The sequence below is a fragment of the Aquarana catesbeiana genome, linkage group LG08 (assembly GCF_042186555.1).
Source record: "Aquarana catesbeiana isolate 2022-GZ linkage group LG08, ASM4218655v1, whole genome shotgun sequence".
Classification (NCBI taxonomy): Eukaryota; Metazoa; Chordata; class Amphibia; order Anura; family Ranidae; genus Aquarana; species Aquarana catesbeiana.
The window spans coordinates 235,993,724-236,011,554 of NC_133331.1; the positions used below are offsets into that span (position 1 = coordinate 235,993,724).

Genomic DNA, 17,831 nt, shown 5'->3' on the forward strand with positions numbered 1-17,831 from the left:
AGGTCTAGATGTTCGACCTACATACTGGAGTTTGCATGAACACTCCAACATATATACAACCCCTTCAGAAGAACAAGTGATTAAATCTTTTATCTTGTGTACTTTACTCATGGCCGTGGCCACAAATTAACATTTCTTTTTTGGATTACTTCCTTTAGTTGTTCTGAAGGCTAAACACTTCCCACAGGCATAAAAGCCGGTGAGGAAGGGAGTTAAGGTCCCTACAGTATTATTATGTTTGTTGGGGGGGGTCTAGGGCTCCCGGGGCTAAAATATCTCTTAAGTTGGGTGCTTTTTTTTTGTATACAAATGAGGGGTGCTCAGGCAGAACACCACCCAATAATTTATCTTGTAATAATACACTCCAGTGTCTCCTGATAATCTCAATTTTATTCTTTTGAATATTATAACTCAGCACAATCCTGTATTCATCTCCCTCCTTCTTAGGTACCTTTTCTTTAGTAACTAGTAACTCATTTCTGTCCATATTTCTCACCTCTTCTAGTTGTCTCTTCACTAATTCACTATCATAACCTTTTTGTAAAAATTTCTCTTCAAAAATAGCAGCTTGTTCCTCAAAATCTTCCGCCTTGGAGCAATTCCTTTTGAGTCTAACAAATTGACCCCTGGGTATATTCAACAACCAGGGTCGATAATGACAACTATCAATGGCTATATAGCCGTTTCTATCCGTGGGCTTACTAGAATTTTTTGTGAAGATCTTCCCCTCTTGTACATATATTTCCACATCTAGAAATACCATTCTGTTTCTATCATAGTTCCATGTTAATTTGATATTCTTCTCATTTAGGTTCAATCTATCCTTGAAGGAGTGGAGACTAGACTCATCTCCTCTCCAAATCAAGAACAGGTCATCTATAAATCTGTAGTAACCTATCAGTTCTTCTGGTTTATCTTCAAAAACTGCTTTTGACTCCCAGTGTGCTAAAAACAGGTTAGCCACACTTGGAGCAAAATGAGCGCCCATGGCTACACCGGTCTTCTGTAAATAATAATCTTCATCATACCAGAAGTAGTTATGTAAAAGTCCAAATTCTAAACACTGCAGAAGGTATTTACGCTGCTTAATTTCCAAAGAGGAGTTATTTAGCGCCCATTTTACCGCTTTCTTTGCATCTTTAGGTTTAATTGTAGTGTATAGCGAACTTACTTCCGCTGTAACTAAGAAAAAAGGAGAATTATCCATCATAATAGTACTTAAATTTTGTAATAGGTGCTTCGTGCTTCGTGTCCTTTAAATAAGCAGGTGTAGAAGTTACTAGGGGTTGTAAAAAGAAATCCAGGTACTGACCTAATCTGGAGGTTAAAGAATCAACTCCATTTACTATAGGTCTTCCTGGAGATCTCAGGCTTTTATGCCTGTGGGAAGTGTTTGTCCTGCAGAACAACTAAAGGAAGTAATCCAAAAAAGAAATGTGAATTTGTGGCCACGACCACAGGTAAAGTACACAAGATAAAAGATTTCATCCCTTGTTCTTCTGAAGGGATTGTATATTTATTTATGTATTTATTTAAGGTACTTTAATAGCGCTGTCAATTTACGCAGCGCTTTACATATACATTGTACATTCACATCAGTCCCTACCCTCAAGGAGCTTACAATCGAAGGTCCCTAACTCACATTCATACATACTAGGGACAATTTAGACAGGATCCAATTAACGTACCAGCATGTCTTTGGAGTGTGGGAGGAAACCGGAGTACCCAGAGGAAACCCACGCAGGCACAGGGAGAACATGCAAACTCCAGGCAGGTAGTGTCGTGGTTGGGATTCGAACCAGTGACCCTTCTTACTGCTAGGCGAAAGTGCTACCCACTACACCACTGTGCCGCCCAATGTTATATGTTGGAGTGTTCATGCAAACTCCAGTATGGAGGTCAAACATCTAGACCTCTGCTGGTTAGGGTGTGAGAGCACATCAACACGATCAAAAAAGGAAAAAAAGAATATTGTGTCTCTAAACATTTTAGGGAAGTCCATGATAGAAATCCCAGTCAGTTAAAGTTTTGGGCCATAGAAAAGGTAAAAGACAATTAAGCCAACGTGAATCAGCTTGGATATATGAGACCCAGGTTTTTAACGCTCAGGGGGCTCAATACTGATTTTGATCTGAACTGTTTCATCTATAATGGGTGATTTTAGGTAACCCTTCATTACATGTACATAACTTTGTTGGAAATATAGGAGATTTTTTTCTTTTTAAATCTTACTGCAAGTTAGCAGTGAGAGAGAGACACTTCCTGGTCTTGGTATTTGTGTGTCCTGGAGACACAGGCAGAGGGAGGTTCTTTCTGCACTGCAGACTGAGCTGTGGTGATGCCTGGAGGGTTGCTATAGCAACGATACACTACAAATTAGCTTAGTTTTTGTTTTATTATATAGGATATAGATTTTTTTAAAAATATATATATATATATATATATATATATATATATATACACACACACACACACACACACACACACACACACACACACACACACACACACACACACACACACACACACACACACACACACGGGTGGCACAGTGGTGTAGTGGGTAGCACTTTCGCCTAGCAGTGAGAAGGGTCGCTGGTTTGAATCCCAACCACGACACCAGCTGCCTGGAGTTTGCATGTTCTCCCTGTGCCTGCGTGGGTTTCCTCCCACACTCCAAAGACATGCTGGTAGGTTAATTTGATCCTGTCTAAATTGTCCCTAGTATGTATGAATGTGAGTTAGGGACCTTAGATTGTAAGCTCCTTGAGGGTAGAGACTGATGTGAATGTACAATGTATATGTAAAGCACTGCGTAAATTGACGGCGCTATATAAGTACCTGGAAATAAATAAATAAAATATATATTTTTTTTTTTTTTTATGTTTTTTTTTTTTTTTTTTTTTTTTTTTTTTTTTTTTATTTACATGTGTCTATGTGTTTGTTATGGGAGTGGTGACCCTATATATACTTAGACATATGAAGTACGCTGTTTATATTTAAAATTTGAATAGTAATTTTAAATCAATTTAGTCCCGTAACATATTTATAATTTTGTTGGTTTATAATAAATATGGTATTTTTAAACATAATTATGTAATTTTTAGATTGTTAGTATAGGTAGTTGTTTTGTATGTAATTATGCTTAGCTTATGATAGATTGTAACCGGAGATTGTCATGTAGGTCTGAGGGTGCTTAGAAAGGTTTAAATCTTACTGCAATTTAGCAGTGAGAGAGACACACTTCCTGGTCTTGGTATTTGTGTGTCCTGGAGACACAGGCAGAGGGGAGGTTCTTTCTGCACCGCAGACCGAGCTGTGGCAACGCCCGGAGGGTTGCTATAGCAGCGATACACTACAAATTAACTTAGGGGGATCAGCCCACCCATCTACTGAGGAAGGCCTGTGACTGAGAAGGGAGGAGCTGATAGTCACGTTCATCCAGGCACTGTGTATGTGGACATGGCGGTGCTACTCTGGAGGTTTTTATGTGATTTTAAAAGTTTTTATCTTGTAAGTGCAACTTGTCTGTTTGGGGGCTTTGAATAAATTTGTATACGGAGAACACTATGGTCTCTATACTTATTATTATTTATATGTCCTGAACTCATGGAATGTTGAGCCAAGCTGGGAGATGATCCGTTTCTTTGGATATTAATGAGCTGAGTTACCATTAAGAAAAGAGCCATCTGGATTACCCACCATTGATTGGGAAGAGGAAGCGAGAGCAAAGAGCTCGTGGGGAGATCCGCATATGAGTTTTGACTTATCTGGGAGGTGAGCGCGCATTTTTACTGGTGGTGGTGTGCACTCCTTTTGAGGACGAACAATCACTGTGGTGGAATTGTGTGGATACACTGATCACAAGAAGAGTTTTTCATGTTTTATTTCTTCATTTTTTTTTTTTTTTTATTTTATGGACTATTCATTTATATGTAGGATTTATTTATTTTAGAGATTTGCACTTTATAATTTTACACATAGCGCTACATTTATTTATTTACTATCCAATTAGATGATATGACCCAACTGATTGTATTTTAGTGTATTTGACTGCTAATTTTGGTCATTTTTTAGGCCTTCAGTTGACGTACTTGACCAGTTTCCCTGTCAGGGTTTAGTCTTGTCACACTGATGATTAGTTTGAATTGTGGTTGTCTTTTATATATTAATGTTTATTCCTCTATTTTCCAAACTCAAATATGTTCATATTTTTATGTTTACTTCCCAGATGTGTTAACCACATCATTGGGTAGTATGTTGATGCCTTGCCAAGATAGCGAGTGGGAAGATCTCATCCGTACTGGACAGATGACCCCGTTTGGCACAAAAATTCTCCCAAAAGAAGATCGCAAACCACGACGCCTGATGCTCAATGATGCCTCAGACTTTGAAAAGTACCTTGCTGATCAAGCAGAGATGGCGGCTCATAGAAAGCGTAACTTCACTCCAAAAAAAGAGAGAAAGAAACCAGCAGTACAAGAGGACCCCACAAAAATAAATAACACAAATAAACTTTTAACTATTCCAAATGCTGAGAAGAGAATGAAAAAGAAGATGAGGAAATTACAGAAAAAAGCTTTTCAGTCTCAGTTCAGGACAGGAATTCCACGTAAAAATAATTCTATCCCTGAAGAAGGTAGTCAAGGAGATGATAATGAGGAATCTGTTTACACATCTGAGACAAAAGAGGAGAGCATAGATGAGGATGATGAATGGGTGCAAGATAGCCCAGGCTCTGATTATGAGTTGAAACCTCTGCCTCGGAAAGCAACTACCAAAAGACCCCGACATCCAGTTTTAGATCCAGAGTTTCTTCCAAGTTCTGATGAAGAAGAGACAGAGTCGGCCAACACGGGAAAGGGTAGACGGTGTAGAGATGATGGAAATTTCAAGTACTACAAGCATCGCCTACGGTAAGTTCACTTGTAGTGTGTATGCAGTGTATTTTATTTGAAGGAGGAGTCCTAATTCCTACTTGGTTTGTTTACTTTATCTTTTCAGACAGTGGCAAAAGCAGCTATCTAAACAGGCAGAGCAGCATAGAGCAGCTGAGGAGTCAGAGGACAGTGATGTGGAGTTTGATGAGAGTTTTCGATTACCTGGAGTTCTCTGGAAAAAGCTGTACAAGTACTGATCTCTTATGTTTGGTTGTCTTAACTTGTGCATGGATTCCTGTTCTAAAGAACAAAAATACTTATACTTGGTCGCGAACATCAGATCTTTAGTTTTTAACCCTGGTTTATATGCAGCTACCTTCAAGTAATTGGACACTAGTAAAAAAGAAAGCTGCAGCGACATCTCCTATATAACCCCTCCTACCCTCAGCAAGCTAAGCCACTTTTTTGGTACAGGGTGCTATACAGGTCCAAGTACATGGTCTGCCAGTGGTGCAGTGCTTTCCATAAAGACTGCTTTGGGGGTTATGCCCATCAAGGAGGGTGAAGCCAGGATAAGGCTTGCCCCTAAAATCTTGCTTCTGGAAGAATATGACCTGCTGTTGTAAGTTCAGGCTACAGGTCTTCCCTTGGCCCAGTGTGCTGTGTTCAAATCTCCTGAGGTCTAGAATTGTACTGGCTGCAGCAATTTAAATGTGTGTCACAGCCTTAGGCAGACATTTTTACTTGCGTCCACTTTTTCCCCAGGCTACCACTAAGGGTAATCCTAGTGCTGTGTAGGTCTTAGTTTTCTGTGCACTATTTACATTCCAATCATGGAACCAGCCCAGCATTTAGCTCCTGTCAGTATACAGCACAGTGATCCTAGGATGCTACTTGAGCTACAGCTGCCAAGAGTGCCTGACACAGACCTCATTAACCCTTTTCGGTCTGCTAAGGCTATTGTTAGTACCCATCTAGAGACACTGTAGACACTGCACATGGCTAATCTTCAGGTGCAGGGTCAGAAGGACCTTACTAGCTTCTAATCGGCTAACTGGGGGAGGTAGTCTCTTCCCAATTTGGCCCTGGTTCTGTCCCTGGGTTGATAATGTCTCTCTATCTACTTGTGGTACAGTGGTGACCATTTATGGATAGTGTCTCACTGGATACTGTAGATGTGAAGGCCTATGGTGACTTTGTAATGAACAGCAATTAACCCTATTGCTCTGCCCTTCATAAGCAACAGCCGCATGCTTGTATTACTAGGCAGAGGTCATACTGCTTGCATTTTTTTTTTAATGAATACAAAACATTCTCTGATCACTGATTAGACAGTCAAGAGAAGTGGTGGTGACATCATGCTTTTCAACTTGTACTATCAGAGAATTCCTTGCACAGGACTATTACAGTGATTTTCAGCTTCAACATCAGTCCCTGAGGTAAGCATGCTTATAAGGATCCAAGCTGAACAATTGTACACTTATGAATTTTGTTGCTTTTAAAGCTGAACTCCAGGTATGATTTAAATTGCATACTTACAATTGGACCCATGCAAGTATGTATACGTGAGGGACTGCTGTGCAGGCTGACAATCGCTATAGTAGTCATGTGCAAGACATTCTCTGATTGAAAAGCATGATGTCATCACCCCTCCTCTCGATCTAGTCTAATCAGAGAATGTCTGGTATTCATTGAAAAAATGCAAGGAGTGTGACCTCCTGTGGTCCATATGCAGTTGTGTAGCTGCTCAGCACAGGTGGCCACTGTAGTAGCGCAGACTGCTACGATAATTGTCAGCTTCCACAGCAGTCCCTCAGGCACTGTATGTGCCCAAATTTTGAAAAGATAAATAAAAAGTGGAATTACACTTTAAATGTTTCAATAATAAGTTAATGTTTTTATAAAACTATTTATTCTTTATTTAATACTTCTCTCTTCTTCTGACCTTTGCATATCTGTTATAAATATTTCCCATTATTAAATAATGTTTTTTTTTTTTTTTTTTTCATTCGTTCTTTTCCTTTTTTACAGGTACCAGCAAACAGGTGTTCGTTGGCTCTGGGAACTGCATTGCCAGCAGGCAGGGGGCATTCTGGGAGATGAGATGGGATTGGGTAAAACTATCCAGATAATTGCTTTTTTGGCAGGTCTAAGCTACAGCCGAATAAGGACGCGAGGCTCTGATTACAGGCAAGTGGCTGTCCCGTAGTCTGCCAGTCTGAGCCTGTCATGAATATTTCATCAGAATTATTACAGAGAGGGGGTGTACCTGCTGAATTATTCACTGTATTTCAATTAGATAGTTCCTTTAATTCGTTTAGTGAAAGTGGGGGGTGCTTTAGAGGCAGTTAACGACAAGGAAGGGAGTTGCAGGGCACGGGAAATTAAAGAGCTAACACTAGTAATGAATTCTTGGCTTGTGCATCTGTGTCTGAGAATTCCGTACATGTCTTTCAGCTTGGCTGCTTGATACTCAGGATAGTACGTTTTTGGCCATAGAAATGTGGACAGACACAGAGCGAATTAAACTCGTGGACAAAGAAAGCATTGATGAATACAGCAGTGTATGCTAGCCAGGGATGTTTTACTCATCATTTTGCCTTGTCTATTTTTTTTTTTTTTTTTTTTAACCACTTCCAGCCCTTGGGCTGTACATATATAGCCTTGGGTGGAAGTGATTATACCAGGACCATGGCTGCACCCCGTTATCAACAATTTCAGCTGATGATGAGCTTTCATATAAAAGTGAACCAAGCAGCTCTATAGCCACCCAATAACTTTTACAGGTTGCGAAAGGCCCCCACCCCCCCTCCTGCCCCCACCCGCCTACCACGGTTCCCGGGCTCTCCTGTACGGTCAGGGAGCCGGGTACCACATGGGGGAACATACGTTCCTCCCTTTATTTTGTCATGAATAAAGCCAGAAGCGACATGTATTGCCTGGTTTTGGCCAGGCAAGCATCTGTTCAAATTGGTCTTGGATTGATCAGATGTTTTGAATGACACAGGAGGGATCAAGGGTCTTATAGAACCCTGATCTCTCACTAAAAAGTACCAATCACTGCCCCAGCTATCACAAGGGATGATGTTCATCCCCCGTGATAGCAATGAAGTTAATTAAAACAAAAATTTAAAGAGTAAAAAAAAAAAAAAAAAAATATGTAAAGCACTCCCATCCCCTCTCATGTTTATGTGCAAATACGAATGTGCAAGTAGGTCCTGTATGCATTTTTAAATGGTGATTGTAATACACATGTGAAGTATCACTGCGAACACCGGAGTGAGCACAAAAACTCTAGCACCAGACCTCCCATTTAACTCTAATCTGGTAATCTGTAAAGGCTTTTCAGGTTTTGACTATGGATAATTAAATTAAATAGAAATTTAAATTAATTAAATTTAAAATATTTTTTCTCGGATAAAGATATGTGTGCTGTAATAAGCAATAGTAACTAGGCAAGTTTTATGCCATTTTATCTGCATGGGTAGAGTGTGTATTCAACAGGTTTTTAAAACGTGACTTGAGAAATAAAGTGCAATAAATCAATAAACCTAAATTCTGATGGAAGTCCACCACCAATCACATGTAAACACAATCACCACAACCGCTAGCTCTGGCAAGCCCCGCCACCAATGCAATTTAACCAATAGGCTATTCTCAACCTTTTTTGCACTATGGAATGCTTGCTTACCTCTTGCATGGCAGAGCAGGGGTACAAACAGTGAATCCCTGCTGATATTCTGGAGTTCCTGAGGGCCATTGAACAACCTGTTGCTGTGATATTCCATATGGTTCCAAGGCTGTGGATGGTAGATTACTGAAAACACTCTGCTGTAAGACAACCTATTATTTGGGGTCTTATTGCTTGGTATGGGGCTGCAATTGGTGGTAGTGTTGCATTCACAAGGCTGATTATTGTCATTCATAAGTGAAACCGTATGGCAAGATTTGCAATTGTGGTGGAACTTGTTTTATTTGGACATTTACATATAGGTGGTGGACTTCCATCAGGATTTACCGTATTTTTCGGTCCATAAGACGCACCTAGGTTTTAGAGGAGGAAAACAAGAAAAAAAATATTCTGAACCAAATGGTGTCCTAAAATATTTACCAGTGCCCATGAAATGCAGCCTGACCATTGCACATAAATGCAGCCTGACCATTGCACATAAATGCAGCCTGACCATTGCACATAAATGCAGCCTGACCATTGCACATAAATGCAGCCTGACCATTGCACATAAATGCAGCCTGACCATTGCACATAAATGCAGCCTGACCATTGCACATAAATGCAGCCTGACCATTGCACATAAATGCAGCCTGACCATTGCACATAAATGCAGCCTGACCATTGCACATAAATGCAGCCTGACCATTGCACATAAATGCAGCCTGACCATTGCACATAAATGCAGCCTGACCATTGCACATAAATGCAGCCTCGCTGTGCCCACGAATGCAGCCTCGCTGTGCCCACGAATGCAGCCTCGCTGTGCCCACGAATGCAGCCTCGCTGTGCCCACGAATGCAGCCTCGCTGTGCCCACGAATGCAGCCTCGCTGTGCCCACGAATGCAGCCTCGCTGTGCCCACGAATGCAGCCTCGCTGTGCCCACGAATGCAGCCTCGCTGTGCCCACCAATTGCAGCCTCGCTGTGCCCACCAATTGCAGCCTCGCTGTGCCCACCGAATGCAGCCTCGCTGTGCCCACCAATTGCAGCCTCGCTGTGCCCACCAATTGCAGCCTCGCTGTGCCCACCAATTGCAGCCTCACCATTTTCTGGATAACACAGCGCTCTCCTCCCTCTGTCCTCCGCCGCTCGTATGTCACGGAGCTGGGTCTGTGTGCAAGGTCCCGCCCTACTAGACCGGCTCGTGTGATAGGCGGAACACTGCTTAAATCTACTATCACATGAGCCGGTCTAGGGGGGCGGAACCTTGCACACAGACCCAGCTCCGTGACATACGAGTGCCGGAGGACAGAGAGAGGAGAGCGCTGCAGTCGCCGGTAGGCCAGTCTGGCCCTGCCCACAGGGGCTTCAGATATCTGTCCTCCGCTCTCTTGTGGCGGTGGGGGGGGTGGTGCCTAGCATGCATTCGCTCCATAAGTCGCAGAGACATTTTCCCCCATATTTCTGGGGGGAAAAAGTGCATCTTATGGTGCGGAAAGTACGGTATGTTTATTGATTTATTAATTGATATTTTTTGTGTTACTTTGGAATAGTGTCAAACTGTCAAAACCAGGTACCTGCTCCCCCCCAAAAGGTGCCAAATGTGGCACAGGGGGGGGGGGGTTGGGGCAGACAAGAGGCGCTTTCTCTTTTGGGTGGAGTTCCGCTTTAACACACCATATTTCATCACTGGATGGGGAGTTGAGTATAGATGGCTTTAGTTCTGTCTTAAATGATAAGTTTACCTTTCCAAAAAAATATTAAATTCACATATTTTTGCAGGAAAAAAATGTGCGTTATTTTATTCACAAGTGCCTGCAGAGCATTGTACCTGTGATCAGTGGATCATGAGTGCAATGTCAGGCTCCTGCAGACATGTCGTTCAGCTTTCTTTGCCATATCTCTGTATTGGTTTTCTGTTTGAAAGTGGAAGTGTCGATTAACTAAGAGAGCACTCTTCAGCAACCTCACAGTCCATTGAGAACTACAAGCCATCTGCTGCAGTGGATGACGGGACTTGTTTCTTCATTCACAGAATCCTCCACCCACACAACCGTGGCGATTTTAAAATGTGACAGGGGAGAGGAACCCCCACCCACTGTCACAGGGACGGCGTGGCTTAGAAAGAAAGGGGGGTCTGCGTGAATGTGTTTCGCGTCACACCCTAAATAGTTTAACATGAATCAAATAACCCTTATTTCATGCCAAGAATAATTTTACTGCTATGCAGAAATTCTGTATTTGTATTAGCCCCTTTTTTTAAATTTTTTTTTTTTGCTAAATTTGTATTATTTCCCGAAAATACTATAAAAAAAAAAAAACAAAAAATTAGTTATTACCTCATCTCAATATCAGTATAAATAACATGTAACCATTGAAGATTAGTATCAAATATACCCTCACCGGCCACTTTATTAGGTACTCCTGTTCAATTGCTTGATAACACAAATTGCTAATTAGCCAATCACCTGCCAGCAACTCAATGCACTTAGACATCTAGATGTGGTGAAGACGACCTGCTGAAATCCAAACCGAGCATCAAAATGGGGAAGAAAGGGGATTTAGTGACTTTGAACGTGGCATGGTTGTTGGTGCCAGATGGGCTGGTCTGAGCATTTCAAAAACTGCTGATCTTCTGGGATTTTCCCACACAGCCATCTCCAGCATTTACAGAGAATGGTCTGAAAAAGAGAAAATATTCAGTGAGCGGCTAAGTACAGCAAACTGAGGCTTACCAAAATTGGACAATACAAGAGTGGAAAAACATTGCTTAGTCTGAGTCTTGATTTTAGCTGTGACATTCAGATGGAAGAGTCAAAATTTGGCGTAAACCACATAAAAGCATGGATCCATCCTGCCTTATATCAATGGTTCAGGCTGGTGGTGTAATGGTGTGGGGGATGTTTTCTTGGCACACTTCAGCCCCATTAGTACCAATTGACCATCAGTTTTAATGCCACGGCCTACCTGAGTATTGTTGCTGACCATGTCCATCCCTTTATGACTACAGTGTACCCATTTTCTGATGGCTACTTCCAGTAGGATAATGCACCATGTCACAAAGCTCAAATCATCATCTCAAACTGGTTTCTTGAAAATAACAATGAGTTCACTGTACTCCAGTGGCCTCCACAGTCACCAGATCTCAATCCAGTAGAGCACCGTCGGGATGTGGTGGAATGGGAGATTTGCATCATGTATGTGCAGCCGACAAATATGCTACTGCGTGATTCTATCATCTCAATATGGACCAAAATTTCTGAAAATGTTTCCAACACCTTGTTGAATCTATTCCACAAAAAATTAAGGCATTTCTGAAGGCAAAAGGGGGTCCAACCCGGTACTAGCAAGGTGTACTTAATAAAGTGGCCAGTAAGTGTATATAATTATCCTATAACATAAAGTTCAGTAATAATGTTTACATTAATGCTGATGAAGTGAAAACATAAAATTTAATCAGGGGAATTTGTGGGCACATAATGAGAGAGAGAGAATCAATAAAAAAGTATAAATTTTATTACAACATAGTTAAAAAAAAAAAAAAAAAAAAAAAATATATATATATATATATATATATATATATATATATATATATATATATATATATATATATATATATATATATATATATATATATATATATATACACACATATACACAACATACAAACGCCCTGTATAGACACAGTTACCAGTTACCCAATAATGCAGTTGTAGAGGACTGGACCTACAGTACAAAGATTGATGTAATACTGTATCAAGGTAAAAAAAAATTCTGATCCAGTGATGCCTCCAAAAAACGTGCTCATTGACGTGTTTCACGAAAATAGTAGCTTCCTCAGGACAGATGCTGGGTAAGTGCTGGTATATTTAAAAACAAGAAAGTACATGTGTAAGTATTCAATGTAGTATATATCTATACAAGTATGCATATTTGTGCCTAAAGTAGTGGGATACACATATATCATGTGCTCTATAGTAGATACCACTAAAACAGACAAAAAACAACAAACATATGCATTATAGATTAATGCAGAATCTATTGGTATCAACGCAGAGTGGCACTGCGGATACGTATATAATAATCTGTTCCATGTCCTATTGATTACAATAGGATAATCAATCCAAAGTTCAAGAATGAATACTTGTGTATCGTTGGTTCCACCCACCGCCTTATAGATCAAGACTTATACAATTATCTTAACGTACGGAACCCCAGGGAAGCCACTTTTTATGCTCTACCAAAAATACATAAGCATCCTCCTATGCCCCCTGGTCAACCTATAGTTTCCGGGATTGGCTCCTTGACAGAGAACGCTAGTCGTTTAGTTGACTCCGTTTTAATGCCACATGTGCTGCGATTGCCATCCTATACTCGTGACACACTGGACCTTTTAAAACATATTGATGGTCTGGCTGTCCCTCCCGATGCCCTACTTGTGACTCTGGATGTTGAGTCCTTATACTCTAGCATCCCTCACAAGCAGGGCATCTGGATGGTCCGCACTTTCCTACGAGAGCAAGACCACTACAGCTTGGACTACTGTGAGTTTATTTTGGAGCTACTCGAGTTCATACTTACTCGTAATTACTTTTGTTTTAAAGGTTCCCACTTCCTCCAGGTACAGGGCGTGGCCATGGGCACATGCTGCGCGCCAGCCTACGCCAATCTGTACCGGGGGGGGTGGGAACGTATTATTTTTTTCAGATGAATCATTGATCCCTTTTATGAACCATGCCCTTATTTGGTTACGCTATATCGACAATATATTTGTGGTATGGACAGGCACCTCGGACATGCTTGATGAATTTATCCTAATCATCAACCAAAGTCAATTTAATTTAAAATTTACGGTCTCTAGCAATGTCCAACAAATTACCTTTTTGGATCTAACCATCTTCAAAGACGAAGAGCATTGTTTAGCCTCCACTCTCTACAGGAAAGAGACTGCAGGCAACACCCTGCTACATGCGGGAAGTGCCCACCCCAGATCATTGATCAAAAGCATTCCATATGCCTAATACTTAAGATTATGTGGCAATTGTACTCATCTGGATGAATTTAAATCTCAAGCCAATGCCCTTCGTACTAGATTAAAGGCTAGAGGATATAAAAAAACCTTGCTCCGCAGTGCCTACAATAAAGCCCTACGTCGATCATGTAGCTCCTTACTTTACCAAACTAAACCAGCTATCACTGACTGTTCTATTAGATTTATCACAAGATCCTCACAACAACACCAACAGCTGCGAGATATCCTTACAAACAACTGGCCGATTCTATGTGAGGACCCTATCCTCAACAAATATGTTGGCCCTTCCCCGGCAATTACATTTAGATGGGCTAGATCCCTACGGGACAAATTAACATAGAGTGATTATTCCATCAATTCTATACCTAAACAATCCAAATTTGGCATGTCACGATGTGGAAAATGCTCATTTTGTCCGTGGATACGAGTGGGAATGGAATTCTTACTCCCAAATGGGGAAATTTTTATTCCCAAATTCCATGCCAATTGTGAGACCCAGGGGGTGGTTTACCTTATGTTATGTCAATGTGGCGCCTTTTATGTAGGCAAAATGGTCAGACATTTACGATCTAGAATAAAAGACCACGTCTATTACTCAATGGAGGGCAAGATGGTTACAGCGGTCAATAGACATTTAGATTTGTACCATAAATTTGATGTATCTTTGATATCATTTATTGTACTGGCCGTTGTTCCCAAAGACCCTCGAGGTGGTGATTGGGATAAATACATTCTCCAAAAAGAAACTACTTGGATAGAACACCTTGATGCGATCTATGCCCCTGGAATCAATGAAGCACACACCTACAAGCCCTTCTTATAAACTCACTTTCAGCTTTGCTTGGCCTCTGTTTCAAACCCCCCCCCCTCCCCTCCCCTCCCTTCCCTTCCCCTCCCCTCCCTTCCCCTCCCCTCCCTTCCCTTCCCCTCCCTTCCCTTCCCCTGTTCTTCTGTTCTTCTTCTGGCCTACTATCATTCTGCCTACTCCCTTGCCAAAATAACTCTGCACTTTGAGGGTTAATATAAGTTGTTTACTTTTAATTGAATTATATTGTTATTAAACACTGACTGTGTCATGCTAGATGTTGGGACTTAATAGCCGAAAAATCTTTGATATTATTTATTACCTCTTTTTTATACATGATTGCGTATGTATAATCGCTCTACCATTGGTATTTACTGTAATACGCTGCAACTTTGATATTTGCTCTTTCCTCACCAGTCCAGTCATCCTAGATTCCTGGGATCAATTTCGACACTATGTGGCTGCCCAGCGCTACACTCTCTATCCACAGAGGTGTATGCGCACTTTGGGTTCACCAGGGGTTAATCCCCCCTGTGGGACCCATGGATACAGCTGCGCTCCCTGTCCTGCGGCGTCAGGCTGTCTCCTTGCCGACGCTGAGATAGGGATTATGCGCAGTCTTTATCGAGCGGCCGGCTTGGATGACGTCACCTTGGCGTGCGCCAGTTGGATGACTACAAGCGGGGCGTGTGCACAAAAGGCACGCTGTTCAGCGTCCCTCTATTGACTTCCTGGGTACAGTTGCTCTCTACCCGAGCGGCTGCTTTTTTGTCCCTCCAAGCTTATTTTATGTCAGCAGCAGGTATGTTCCTGGAGTTTAAACTATGGTATTGGCACTTCTATTTCTGCCTTTTTTTTTTTTTTTTCCCCCCTCCATACCTTCTTCCTTCTTGCTAGACCTTGTTTTGTCTAATTCAACTCATTCAATTATAATTTAATAGTACTTATATAACATCTTTAGTAATTTTGCCTTGTTATCTGTTTGCATCCTATTTGGCCTCACACCACCAATCTCTGTATGGGATATCCAATCACCCTGTGTGACTACCCATAAATGTTTGCGACTGCTGTGTTCTCTACACATTTAAGTAACCCTATATTGTTACCTATACAACTGCGCTGTGGTTACTATATGTTCTTAGATGCTTGTATCTACCACAGTGATAGTTTCTAGGTCATTTTCCTGGCGTGGTGCCCTCCCGCCCCCCCCCCCCCCCCTTCCCTTCACATTTAACTACTACATTATTACTATTTGGTAAGTGCCTTAATTTTTGATACCTTTCAAATTATTATAATTATATTTATGAGGTTCCTGTAACTAGAGATTACTCTTACCTACGAGTTTTCAGGTCCACTATCTAATACCCATTCTTATTATCAAAATTGATTGCTGACACCTTTTCATTACAACACAATTTAATTGTTATTCTGGGTTGCTCTTCCCTTCTCCCCCCCCCCCCCCCCCCCCTTCCCCTCCCTCTCCCTCCCCCCCCCCCCTTTTCTATACCCCTCTTCCCCTCCCCGTTCCTTTCCCTCCTTCCCACCCTCTCTTCTCCCCCACCCTCTCTTCTCCCCCCCACCCCCACCCTCTCTTCTCCCCCCCCCCCCCCTCCCTTTCCTTTGTTGCCAGCAGCCATATTGCTATTTACAGATTTATCCGTATTTTGGTTATTTTTACATACTGATTTTGCCAATCACACTACTAGCATATATAAATATACCTCTGTTATGTTGCATATGTCCCCATAGTGTACGAATACTTCCTGGGTCTTTCCTGACTGGGACTGGCCTGTATAGGTTTTCATCTCAGCCTATCCAATTCGCAGTGTTTGTTAATTTTTTTCACTAATATCTTTGGTTTATGTTTCATGTTTTACACTGATTTATTATTTGTTATATTTATTCAATGTCCTGTATTTCAGTTCCATGCTCCTGAAAAAACACTAGGCGCGCAACATGTTGAGCTGTAAATCTTAACATCTACCAACAACATAGCTCTCCTCTGAATTCAATACTTCTATGATGGAATGATGGTTATCCTATCCTTGAAATGTATATGATATTTCATTGAGCTGTGTATGTTCTGTATTGATGTAACTTTTCTCATGGACTGATGTTGTACAGATTTTTGGATCTGTTTTCCTCTTTTAAATATATGTTATCTATGTTCAATAAATTTTAGTTTTTAACTGCATATTACCTGTCATCGTGCCTAAAAAGTCCAAGCCTACACATTTTTCTCCTAATTCATTATAGATTAAGGTGCTACTATACAGGTCGCCCAATTCAAAGACCGATTTATACCAGACCAGCTCTCACCTGGTATATAGTAATCATGTATAGGTATTTGAGTATAAATCACACAGCGGTAATTGGCCACAAATTCCCACTATAAGCGTGTTCAATACAATATCTAAAAATAAAGTCAATAATCAGATATTAACCCTTTAGATAGGGTATATATAATAAAGAAAAATTTCAAAAGAAGATATCCAGAGAGTATATATGAGTGGTACTTACCAGTAGTACCAAGAGATGGCCCATGGATACCAGACCAAGTTATTAAATGGATAAATATACAGTCCCCTTAAGTATAGTGGTGCATGGAATATCTAAGAGAGGGGTAATAGCAAACTGTTAAGTATTTGGCATATGAAAAAAAAACAAAACGCACGGTCCCACCTGAATGTGTAAAAACTGCACTTATCACATAGGGGGAGACCTTTTGTTGGGGCTCAAGTTGGTATTGCCGCATACATAGGGGAAAAGTGTGCCCCTGTAATAGAAGCAATTGAATGGAATAAATATCCACTTTAGGACATAAAGTCGCATAGTGGTTGCTGGAATGGTTGAGCAAAGATACGGCTTACCTTTTGGTGCTACACCCCTGTGAACGTCTTTCCTTTCTGTGTGTGGCCCAAACCCAAGTGCATACCAACTTATATAGAGGGAGAGGAAGTAGAGGGGTGTGGCAGCCTGAAAATTGCACCAAAAAAGCTAAGGCATGTGACTTAGAATAGCTCCACATGATCATGAGTCACATGCTCACGTGTCATGTGATCACCTGCATCACCATCTTTGATGGGGCATAAAGAAAGAAGAGGGATATCCAGTGACATGACGTATAACATTGCCATGTGATTGTAGTCATGTGGGTGTAGTCATGTGACCACAAACCCATCTTTCAAATGATTAAACAGATATCAACAGGAAGTGAGCAGGGCCATGCGACCATGTGATCAACCATGTGATCATAGTCATGTGGCCAAACACTGCTCACTTCCTGTTGATATCTGTTTAATACCAACTTGAGCCCCAATAAAAGGTCTCCCCCATGTGATAAGCGCAGTTTTTACACATTGAGGTGGGTCCATGCATTTTTTTTTTTTTTTTTTTTTTTTCATATGCCAAATACTTAAGTTTGCTATGCCCCCTCTCTTA

At 41.1% G+C, this 17,831-nt stretch overlaps 1 protein-coding gene and 1 long non-coding RNA gene across 3 annotated transcripts in view; one reads left to right on the plus strand and one right to left on the minus strand.

Moving 5' to 3' along the window:
- ERCC6 (ERCC excision repair 6, chromatin remodeling factor) overlaps nucleotides 1-17,831 on the plus strand; it is a gene marked incomplete in the record, with an annotated part of 251,201 nt that overhangs the window by 55,258 nt on the left and 178,112 nt on the right. Inside the window, 3 exon segments of the mRNA XM_073596959.1 lie at nucleotides 4,232-4,916; nucleotides 5,005-5,130; nucleotides 6,912-7,070. Of these exon segments, the coding sequence (XP_073453060.1) occupies nucleotides 4,232-4,916; nucleotides 5,005-5,130; nucleotides 6,912-7,070 (970 nt within the window).
- Nucleotides 12,216-17,333, minus strand: LOC141106298 (uncharacterized). 2 transcript variants are annotated; one of them, XR_012235709.1, is made up of 3 exons: nucleotides 17,261-17,333; nucleotides 16,911-17,002; nucleotides 12,216-12,413 (listed from the first exon to the last, which is right to left on the minus strand). It is a non-coding gene; the product is annotated as an uncharacterized lncRNA (long non-coding RNA). The 2 variants fall into 2 exon arrangements; XR_012235708.1 differs by having other exon boundaries at nucleotides 16,911-17,166; nucleotides 17,261-17,304.